The sequence below is a fragment of the Lacerta agilis genome, chromosome 7 (genome assembly GCF_009819535.1).
Source record: "Lacerta agilis isolate rLacAgi1 chromosome 7, rLacAgi1.pri, whole genome shotgun sequence".
Classification (NCBI taxonomy): domain Eukaryota; kingdom Metazoa; phylum Chordata; class Lepidosauria; order Squamata; family Lacertidae; genus Lacerta; species Lacerta agilis.
In genome coordinates this window covers 52,180,971-52,192,995 of record NC_046318.1, presented here as the reverse complement: position 1 = coordinate 52,192,995, position 12,025 = coordinate 52,180,971, and the positions used below count along the sequence as shown (strand labels likewise).

General features: G+C 40.4%; 1 protein-coding gene across 4 annotated transcripts in view; it reads right to left on the bottom strand.

The window, feature by feature from the left end:
* Positions 1-12,025, bottom strand: part of NKAIN3 (sodium/potassium transporting ATPase interacting 3) — a 185,284-nt gene that overhangs the window by 92,360 nt on the left and 80,899 nt on the right. For 3 of the 4 annotated variants that reach the window (XM_033155294.1, XM_033155296.1, XM_033155297.1), the window contains exons 2-3: positions 11,102-11,239; positions 5,935-6,015 (exon numbers count right to left, since the gene is read on the bottom strand). In XM_033155294.1, the coding sequence (XP_033011185.1) occupies positions 5,935-6,015; positions 11,102-11,239 (219 nt within the window). The remainder of the gene's footprint in view (positions 1-5,934; positions 6,016-11,101; positions 11,240-12,025) is intronic. The other variant, XM_033155298.1, reaches the window with a different exon arrangement.

Here is a 12,025-nt window from a genome sequence, read left to right as displayed (position 1 = left end):
CTCTAAAATGTGAATATCTTTAGGCTTACATATCCAAGCATTAAAAGCACCACTTTGGTTTGAATTGCAGTCATCAAAAATCCTTGATTCAGAAGTCATAGTGAGGTAATAAAACATGACATTACATAAGATGGCCTGATAAATCAAGGATGCTGTACGTACTGCAGTGGAGAAAGAAATATACTGAAAGGGCTTGTATTCTATATAGCATCAATGAAGTTAGTTGGACTTGACACAAGTTCAAAAAGGGTTCTAGGGACACAGGAGCATTCAGCTGGCTATCTAAGTAAACTATCACAGCAGAGACAGACACGTTTTACTGTATTGGTTTCTTAGATTTCAGAAAAATGCTCTTCTTATCAGGTGAGAATCTCATGATCCTGCCAACAAGTATCTTTCATCCTTCATCCTCCAGAAGCTGGAGCTCTCTTTGATGTGCAAAGTGTCAGCTGCAGGGTGTGTGTGTGTGTGTGTGTGTGTTCACCTTTTTGGGTCCCACTTCTGTATTATTGCTTTTTCCGACTGATAAGAGGCACTTGTTGGCAAGAGAGAGTTACATCTGGGAAAACAGGGTCTGTTAAGATCCTGGACGCAATACAGTGACAGGTAATGGCTGGAGCATTTTCTCTCACTCACAAGGAGAGCTGTTGCCCCAGCAGAGTACAGAAGCTTTTTGAAGGCTGGTTGGCCTGGTTCTGCTGTTGACCCACCCCTAGCAGGAATCATCAGTCTCAGAGGGTCAAAGCCTGTATCTGCAGCCATTGCATTCTATACTATAGGGATAATGAAGCATGTATTCAGTGGCTATGCATTCAGTGTTCTATAGGGATAATGAAGCATGTATTCAGCTCATGGGAACTGTATTTTATCCCTTACAGGGCTGCAATTCCCAGCATCCTTACACCAGCAGACTTCATTCTATTTGCACATACCCCACTTAACACTATATTGAATTCCATCAATAGTTTTTATCCACTTCCCTCTTATATGTCCACAATATTTACCATGAAATTTAAGAAAAAGAGTTTCAACACTTAGTAATGAAATGCAGTAGGTGGTTGGCCCATGCCATTCCAGATTTTGTCGGACTCAACTACCATCGGTCCCAGTAAGCAAGACCAATAGTCAGGGATGATGGGCATTGTCTTGCAACATCTGGAAAGCCAAAGGTATATAAATCTGTTGACACTGAACTGTGATTTCCTAGAAATTGCATGGCTAAAGCTTCAAATTAAATTGGATGATTCAACTTTTACTTACTTTAATGTTAAGTTGAATGAATTCTGTGCATTCCAAGTAGACCTGATTTTGCCATAACCTCAAGTTACTGCTATGTGTATTTTGTTCTGTGTAATAAACAGTTCCTTCAAACAAACAAAAAACACATTGCCTGGTGACAGAACGTGGAGTGATCTATGTGAAGCAAGTCAACACCAAACCCAGAATTTAGTTTGGAAACTAATCTGGCTACAGAAATCATTGTAAAGCTTGTTGTATATGATCCCATTTAAAGAATCATTATCAAGAATAGTGTCTTTACATATAAAGCAACTAGAAAAGTGCTGCATGAATTTAAGTGGAGTTGATTTTTAATAACCTAAAAATAAATTACGAGTAATCCTGAGCATTATTTCTAGAAAGACAGGTTAAGATAAACGCAGTATACCGGTATATTGTTGTGGTGCCAGCTGTCTGAAACACTTACTATCAAACTTCTGGCATATCCTTAGAACAGTGTTGATATTTAAGAAATATGTTATTGTACTTAGGAGATGTAAAATGTCAGTGCTGTAGCATATACCGCCACATCACATGAATGCCAAAAGAGACCACATGCAATTTCCTTTGAAAATGCAAATCTGCATACACACATACTTCAACTTCTGTGCTTGGCTTTTAACAAGCAAAAAAATAAAACTGAAGCTTAGCTTTTTTAAAAAAAAATCCACTAAACTTTATATGCTCTCTCCAACTCCAGGATCTCTCTTAACAGCTTCTCAGAATGACAGTTTAAATCAAGAAAATGTCACACATTGTATAGTAACAGCCCTAATCTTTCCTGTAAATTGCTGCTTGTGGTTTTCAAAAACATAGGAAATTGCTGGCAATTGACAATGTGTCGCACTGCAAGGATAACTTGACTTTTGCACATTTAAACAAAACAGTCTTAAATTATTCATGCATATCATTCAACACTTAGGCAATTCTCAGAATCATTGATTTCAGAAACCTTGAGCCTTCCTTTTATACTAGACTCTCTTCTCCTTCTGCACTCAATAAATAAAATAAATTCAAAACGTTTCAGGGCTCACTCATCATATTTATGTGGTCAATTTTACAGCAACCCTAACAATTATAAGAGAGCACAATAAGGTAGGTTTTGTTTAAGTGCCAACCTCAAAAGGGAGAAGAGTCTCAAGAAGCAAGCATTTTACAAGTGAGTTTCCACCCGAATTTTAAAGAATACAAAAACCAAAGGCATCCATTGTAGTATCCAACAAAGGCCATTCATCTCATTTTAAATAGGGTTTGAATAGGAGCTGCAGATAATTGTATAACACATACTTTCTTTATCTTAACTGTAAAATATATCTGCAAAATGTGCACTCTCATTCCTTGGAGGTCTTTGAGCAGAGGTTGAATCTGACATGTATGCTTTAGCTGAGATTCAAGCATTGCAGGGGGGGCGGTTATACTAGATGACGCTTGGGGTCCCTTCCAAATCTACAATTCTATTATTCTATATTACAAAAGTATTTAGGATTGGCTGAAATATGTTTCGGACAACACTAGACAGCAAGGAAGTAAGGCAGAACTGCATTCAAAAGCAACATCCCTGCTTCGAGTTCTCCGTTTGCTCCCATGGGTACCCACAGAGATTTTCCCAGGAGGTGGGGTGGTAAAAACTGTGAAAGGGTAACTAGCACAAGAGAACAGGTCTATCCTTTCTGGTCAACCTGGTAAAAGACTGGTGATGGGGCATGGGCATACCTGGCCGCTGGGAAACTTTCATCCCAGGTTTACCTCTCAGTTAAATCAATAGGTAGAACTGCTAAGAGAGGCAGATTTAGGGTAGGGTGACTGGTTCCACCACACTGTGTGCCAAGGTAGGAAGCGCTGCAAGCTGCCACAACTATGATGTAAATGAATTGAGCAGAATGGAAGCTGACAGGTGGGGTGGCACCAGTGGTGGAGTGGGGGGGTACAAGGGTGGTTGCCTGGGGTGCAAAATTGTTTGGGGCACAAAAAGTCAACACTTGGAGCTGCCTCAATATAGCTGCACACTTCCGTCGCTGGGTTTCATTGAAAATGACTTCTCCATGAGAACCAGGAAATGACCTCTTAAAACAATGGAATAACTCCTCTTTTCTTATCTCTGTGGCTGCAATCTCCTGGGTGACACAGACGCTGTTAGGCAGTTGAATGTGCATGCATATTTCCCTCCCACCCTCCCTCACCTCCACACAGCCCTGGGCACTGGCAACCCATGTTAAATTTTGGCCTTCTGAAGACCTAAGTCCACCCCTGCTGCTATCCATCTACAGATAGATCCTGAATGCAGGTAACCCTCAGTTCTTTCCCTTGTAGTTGCAGAATGGGATACTGTGGTGAAATAAAAGAAAATGAATTTCCTACTTAAAACAATATTGCTGTTTTATGATCCTTTTTATGCAATTCTATGAAACCACTGTAAATGTCACCTGGGAAAATGCAAAACTATTTTTGGCACCATATGGAAAGGCTTTCTAATTAAGTCCTCAGGAATGCAGTTGTATAAGTGAAGCACACCTACAAAAAGTTATTCTGAAGCTTGCAGGGAGTAGAGGGAGACTTTGAGGGACTCTTGTTATACCATAGGGAACCAGTTGAGCCATGGGCTGGATGCACCTCATGTGGCCTCACCATCTTGCTCACAGCAGCCCCTCCTGAGTTAGCCTCTCCACTAGTTAGATATTTTCTAATGCCTAATTGTGCTCTGGTCCATGGGGTCACGAAGAGTCGGACACGACTGAACGACTGAACAACAACAATGCCTAATTACAGTGTGAGGTTGTTTTTTGGAGGGTGGGGTCACTGCTGGGACAGGAAGGGTTAAGCATCCACATCCTGTGTGCAGTGACTGCATGCGGGGAGGGGAGATAAAAACACATTTTATTTTATTTTTAAACTAGCATGCTGGTCTGTTCTTGTTCCACTGAGGAGCCTACAAGGCAAGGCAGCAAGGGAGGTCAGCTACTGCAGTACCATGGACAGTTCCTAGTGAGCAACTTGCTCTGACTAGATCAGAATTGTAGAGGCCTTTTGACACATGCACATATTAACACCTTTCCCACTTTGAAGTTTTCATACCTAATTTCCAAACTCTGACAACTTCAGAAAACAGAACTCTGGTTGTGCATGCATGGAACAAGCATAAAATCTCCCCTCAACATTGGATCTTGCCTAAAAAGTTTATATTTTCAATACAAACCAAAAGTCATGAAAAATTGTCTGAAATGGAAAAGAGTGAATATAATAAAGAACATCTGAAAGAAAGGCTAACTCAGATATCTTGGAGACTTTTGCTCCAGAATAAAATTTATAATCAAAAGAGTGGAAGTTTCGAAAAAACAGACTAAACACACACAAACACAAACACATACACACAAACCTTCTGTAGTAAAAATGATCAGACTAACAGTCAACCTTCAAGACCAGAAATACAAACACACCAAAACAACATCTGGATGTTATTTAGGTATGATGATTAAAATAGTCAGAAAACCCAGAATGAACTTTATTACCATGAAATACTATAGGGCTTGTGGGGTCTATGATGTGGCTCAAAGATTAGGAGAAACCACATGAGCAGAAGAAAAGAAACAGAGGACCCACCAGGTCAGCTGAAATTATGTGTGTAAGAAACTTGCATAGATATTTTAATGCTTTAGACACCGCTTTGAACAAGTTCTTCTCTGTTACTATGCCATGTACATGCTGATTTCATTAAATATATACTCCTTTACTTTTTATTATAATTCTTCTGTGCCAAAGGTTCATTCATGCTCACCCTGCCCACCCACTCCCATGCTACTGAATAGGTGACAGAATAATTCTTGAGATTTATATTAATATTTCCTTTTGAGTTTATTATTCACTTTAAAATGCTACTGTATTTCTTTTATTGGGCATATAAGGCATTCTCTGAGGCCTATTCAAACTACTGAGATGATGGGAGATGGTTTGGATTTTGTAAAAAAGTTTTGGGGGGGAGGGGGGTCCCTGTACCCCTGAGCTTTCACATATTCTGAAAGTAAAGATACTGCTGTTAACTCTCCAGGAAACCAAAATAACATGTAGGCTCTCATCTGTGATTTTTATTTAATATCTTGAAATAGAAATAGAATTATAGCCATGAAATAGCATTAGGCTGTTTTTGCATAATGGCGCTCCAAACAGCTGTTGGTATGTGTTTTCATGCTGTTATGTGTTAAAAAGCCATACTATTTAAAATGTTACTTATATATTTAATACATTTTTATTTCACTCTTATTTGTAAAATGGCAATTCCAGAGCGGGTTACATGACCAATAACCAGTGCTATTTTTCTAGGAAAAAAGGTGCCGGAACTCAGAATGAACATCTCTCTCATAATGCAATGGCACCCACCTGAGAGGTGCCAGAACTGAGTTCCGTTGAGTTCCAGCTGAAAAGAAAGCCCTGATAGTAACTAATATGTTTCCCATGTCCAGCTGCACTCAGTGATCACCCTCTACAAGAAAAAATGGGTGAGGGCGAGGCAGCCCAAGACAGACTGGCACACAATCAGCAAAGCAACCCAATGATGTCTGATTGTTTTGTTTTGTTTTTAAAAAAGAATATTCCTTCTGTAATGTTATTATCAAAACATCACTGTCCTACCCTCCCCAAAACCAGGATTTACATGGAACCTACCTTGGAAAGCCCACCTACTTCCAAATAGAAGCAGATAATGAAAACATTCCATGTGACCCAGATAGCAGTCCATACCGAGTACTAGGGTGGAAAAAAAGAGAAAAAGAGAAGATGAAAACACTGTACACAAGGTGTAGATCAATAATATAAAAAGATCAATAGGTACAGCACTTCTGGGAACCATGAGCAGGAGATTTCTCTTGGCAGAAAGCCCCTAGAACTGTAGCCAATTGCAAATCCAATATTATTTCCTTCTGTAACGAAACACAAGGAAAAGCTAGATTTATTATTTATGGTGCTAGATTAACCTATTGACACCAGTAAATTCCAAAATGTTGAGTGATTTACAGTTTTTGTATTCTACCTTTTCACAATATATCTATACATAGAAATGCACTGAAATAATCGCAATACAGTCAAACCTTGGATCCCGAATGCCTCCGTTTTAGAATGTTTTGGCTCGTGAATGCTGAAAACTTGGAAGTAGATGCTCCAATTTTCAAAAGTTTTTCAGAAGCCGAACATCCGACGCAGCTTCCACTTGAGTGCAGGAAACTCCTGTAACCAATCGGAAGCCACACCTCAGTTGTCAAACATTTCGGAAGCTGAACAGGCTTCTGGAAAGGATTACGTTCGACAACCAAGGTTTGACTGTATATAGCCTTATTCAGCTAAATGGCCTGAAAAGTTGGGAATCAGATGCTGGGATAAATTTTGCTAAAGAATTACCAGCATTAGATTACACTAACTTCAAATCACATGGAGAACATTTGTGCAAATTATAACATAAAAGTGCAAATTAAAAAAAGGGGGGAGCCTGAATTTTGGTTGATTGTATCTTTTATATCCTACCATATCATGAGTGTTTATTATGCAAGGCACACACACATGCATGCATGCATCCATACATATATGCCTGAAGGCTGGAGGGAGGAAGTTACAGGTGGAAAAAAATGCTTGGTGGAAGTGAAGGATGCTTCATTTGGAAGCACAGAAACTATCCTTGGAAAACACAGGCTGCACTTAGATATCGAAATGTGCTTTTGATCTTATTTTGTGCTGGTTTGCAAAATTCAGAGTTAATTTGCAGGACAGAAAGCACTGTCAATGGAAAATCTTTGTTGTATAAGAGGAATGGTTTGGAGCAAACAATCCAAATGCACTAGTTCAGAAGCAGTGAAGCAAGGTTGAAAAAACATCCAAATGCATAATGTACTGAAATGATAGCTTCATGGTGCTCACTGATCACATCCTCTGCACATTCAAGTGAAGCTGTGAACCAAATCAACATACAGTTGGGGACTTTACCACAAAAAGGCATAGCGACTGTGTGCATTTAGGAATCTGTTCACAAGCCGGTTTAAAGCACAATGTCTTGAGCTTGCAGCCAAGAGGTGCAATCCCACTCCACCCTCTACATGTGATGATAGACATTTAAAAAGTAGACCCATCAAAATCCAGTTCTACACATAATTTCACCTGTTGCTATAGCGAAGTCACCTGTGAGGTGAGTCAATGAAACAATGTAAGCACCCCGAAGTTCAATAAATATCTGATAGGAAATCAAGAACTCCTATAGTGGGACTATGCCATTTGTAGACTACACAGGGAGCATCAGAGTGTGTGGAATTCTGTGGAGCGGCTGATAAGAAATCTATCCAATCACACTGTCTTTGTAGCTGTTCAATCAGTCGTTGCCTCCAGGAAAGCACCAAGAATGCCAGCTCCAGGCTCTTGCACCTTCGAAATGCCTTTTACAATAATCCCTGACCCAGTCCAGCTCGGCTTGTGATTGACCAGGGAAATTACAGGACAAGACAATAGGACAGAAAATTCCTCAAAATTACTTTTTCCACAGAAATGCTCTGCCTTATCAAACATATTTTTGAAGTCAGGGTGGAATTGCTTTTCTTGTTGCTCTCCGCTGTCCAAACTGGCTTAAATCCAAGTAATCTGGTTTCACTCCTTGTGCGTATTACATTTATTACTCTCAAAAGATTTGGTTTCTTCCCCGCCCTAATCTAACTCTTTCTCTGTAGGCATTTATATTACATACATTCTGACTTTGCAAGAGCACACTAGGTAGCATAAAATTATCTATGCAAATATTAAATCCCTCTGTGCTCCCCTGGAGGGAAAACATGCCCTATTTTCATTTCTTGGAGAAATGTGTAAATTGATTTTATTTCATTTCCCCCCTCTGGACTATATTTGGCCAATTTTAGCTATGTGAAGCATCACTTCACAGATGTAAAACACCAGCGGTACTAAGAGAAAACTGAGCAAATACACTCTTATCATCCTTAATCAGTAACAGCTTGGGAATCTCCCATGCTATGAGAAAATGTGGAAGGAATAAAAAAAAATGAACTGAAAAGCACTTTCTTGAAACAGCTGAAGCTTTGCCATATATCAGACAAAGAAATGGGGGGGGGGTAGTTTTGCAGTTTTGCAAAAGTGCTTGTAGGAATAATCATATGGTGTGTGCTTCACATTTTTCGTTCACATACACCATGTACCCCAGAGCTGGGCTATGCCTCCCATCTTCCCTGATCACTGGCCATACTGGCAGGGGCTGATGGAAGTTGGGAGTCCAATGACATCTGGAGGGACTCATGTTAACCACTAGTGGTATACACACATGCCAAGAAGCCATGACTGGCCAGCATTCCCAATAAAGTGTTCATGTCTTTAAAGAGCACACATATGGCTCCCAAAATACATGAAGCATCCTTACATTTTCTATAGCCCTGGTATAAGAAATAGGAATCAGAAATTCAGGCTGACTGGCCCCATTCTGAAGTTGAGTGAATTAATTTGTGGAATTCTGTACCTACACAAGTATTATGTCAGCTACTTAACACACTATTCACGAAGACTGTACTTACTACAAGATATCTCTGTATAATGACTTACAGTAATTAGCAAGTCCAAGTGTAAAGCCTTTCCAGTCTTATTTGCACCCATTTCTTCCCACTTTGGACTCCTCTGGGGAGGACTGGGCAGTGGTGGGACAGGGGTCAGTGGGGTGGGGGTGGGGCAGTGAAAGAATTTTATGGAAATGCACAGAAGGCACTTAGGACCATTTCAAATGTTTTCCAGCTGAGAAGGTAAAGTTGATTTTTCAAAAGCACACCCAACCACATGAAAATTATGCCCCCCCAAAAAACCCTTAAGGTCCTCAGAAAAAGGGCTAGTCTTCATCAAGACTTTCATTCTGAAAGTCTCTGCGGTGTCACCATACTTTTAGAAATGACAAAGAACTACAGGACTCAAATCATCAATACAGAAATAAACTTTAAAAGCATGTTTTATAAAAATTCTCCAATAGATATCCTTTAAAAAAGGAGTAGTGATCTTTATACCTCAAAAGCCATTACTGATAAAATTACAGAGAGATCCCAAACGCTGACATTTTCAGGGGGAAAGCAATAAGCGTTCAACCTTTCCAGCCAGCGAGGGGTCAGCGGTATGTGAAGGAAGCTAGTTTTTCAGATGGCTTCAGAATGCTTGATTTCTGGATAGGTTAAGCTGCAGAGATCCCCTGTTCTTTCCCCTTTGTTCCAGTGGAAAACTATGCAGCTGAAAGTTATACATGGCCTGTGCTTAGAATTGTGTAAGTTTACATAACTGATGTAAAAGCCTATGGGCACTCCAGTGTTATTTATTTTTTAAAATTCTTATCTTTCATTGCCTTCAGGCTCAGTCACTAAAGTCTGCAGGAATTCAAAGCAGTCTCATGTGACCTCCAGAACTCAATTAATTGGTTGGGGAGTGTCAGGATCGTGTGGAAGCCTCCCACGAGTAAATGCACCGGCCAGGCTGGCTGTGTCCGAGCAGCCTTTATTACGTACATATATACAAGCCAGAGCTCAGTTCTCATGCATCCAACCCATGATTCTCAGTTGCCGGCAGTACAGACTTATGGGACCACCTCCAGCCAAGTAGTCTGGGTAAGGCGACACGCCTATGTTGCTTCCTTCTTTTCCATTCCCTCCGTTCCACTGAAGAGGGTATGGTGACCGCCACTCCAGCCACCTCTCCATCCGTTCCTGAGCTACTGCTCAGCTGGCTGGCAGTGCTGTTCCTCTCCGAATGCATCAAGGACTCCCTCCTCCACCTGACTGTCTTCCCTCTCTCCTCGTTCCAGCCTACTGCTTTCCAAAGTCCCTTCGTCCCTCCACTCTGCCCCCTCACTCTGCTCTAGGCCTCTTTCTGACAGCCCCATGACAGGGAGGGAGTGTGAATTGCAGAAAGAGTGAATTCACTGTGGAGGAGGTCATGATAAAAATCAGAAATGGTAAACGAGTGAAGGGCAGAGCAATCCAAATTGGTTGTCGGGGGGGGGGGGGTTGGATATACAGTTATATCCCAAAACCTAGAGGTTCATACCAGCTAGGAAAGTGGGTTACATTTTTCTTGCCCCACCCCTTTTCATTCCATCAGCTCCAGGCTAGTGTAGCTGGCCAGCCCAAGGATCTGTGGGGCTTTACATCCATAAGGAATTCTTGTTACATAACAAGGAATTTATCTTGTTTTAGTTCATGACTGCAATAATTACTTTAAAATGGGTCTAAAGCTGCTGGTGTCCCACCCTTAGCTATAAAATGTCATATATTGGGCCTTCCTGTTGGCTTTCTGCCTGCTTGGACACAACAGGGTAGTGTGGTGGAGCTGCTCCATCCATGGGACTCCTCTCTGGTGGTAGGAAGGTATCAGTGCTACATACTAGCTACCTCCATTCATCAATACTGGCTGGGGGCAGGGAGTGTCATACACTCTGGGACTGCTTCTCTTACCAATGCCCAGCCACCTATTAGGGATACCTGAATGCAGAACTGCTTGAGAACATGGTCAATTACTCCAACTAAGGTGTGACATTTTCAGAGGATACTGCTTGTAGAACATATTTGTATCCGTTTCACATTTTTGCAGACATATGATTTAATTCTAATATTCTACTCAGGTTTTAGTACTTATTTTCCTGCTAAAAAGGAGATTGACAATATTCATGGTACAAATAGATGAAGCATACTGGAGAACTGAACAAAAATATAATATTGCATTTTAAAAAAAACCACCCACATAATTCAGACGTTTTAAATTATAACTGAGCTGAAATATAATATTATCCATTTTAATAAAAATAAATGAACTCAAAACTTACCACAACTATATACCGAGGTCTGTATTGTATGGTTCCAAACAAACCCAAAATGACAACTATTATGTGCAGGAAATTACCAAGGATAGGAGCCCACTGGAAGCCAAGAAAGTCAAAGATTTGTCTCTCCAGGGCAGCTAACTGTAAAGAAACAGAACATAAAAATACCTCAGTTAGGATTAAATCAGTCATTCACAGTGTAAGTATCACTTGTAAGACCTAGTGAATTAGACTGGTAATTATCCCATTACTTTTGTTGCATAAGGAATTTATCTTGTGAACTGGCTGTGCAGGAAAAAAAGGCTAGAAAAGTTTTCACATCTCAAACTGTGTTGGCACCAGACTGATAACTTTTTCAACAAAAACTGGGAACTCTCATATCCTAATACATGTACAAAATCATACCCAGAAATAAAAGAATCACACTGGTTTAATGTTTCCAAATGGAAATCCTTCAGTAGTAGTTGCAATAGTAGTTGCATCATGTGTTCTCCATGTACCTGTTCACCTGCTTTTGTTTCTATTTTCACATTCCCCCTTTCATTCTCCATATTTTCCAAATGGTTGTATGAACATGTCCAATGTGGGATGTGTAGAGGTTTGGAGCTTTCATGGTTAACAAGTTCAACCAGGTCGTCCCACCCACAAGAGGAAAAGCGTCGCCGGAAGGCTCTGTGTAATGTGTAATGTGATACTTGTTGTTTCTGTTTCTTTTTCTTTCGTTTTTGGCCGGAGAAGGAGAAGGCAAAATGTCTTGTGTCTCTCCTGGGATGTAATTTATGCCTTGTAAATAAAGCTTCTAGATTAGCAAAAGAAGCTGGACTTTGTTGTTTATAATTGCTGGCATGCACACACACCGTTGCGTGAGAAAATACTCTGCGGATGGCACAGGAGAAGCAAGTGAGAATGTACAGCAGGAGAACGCAG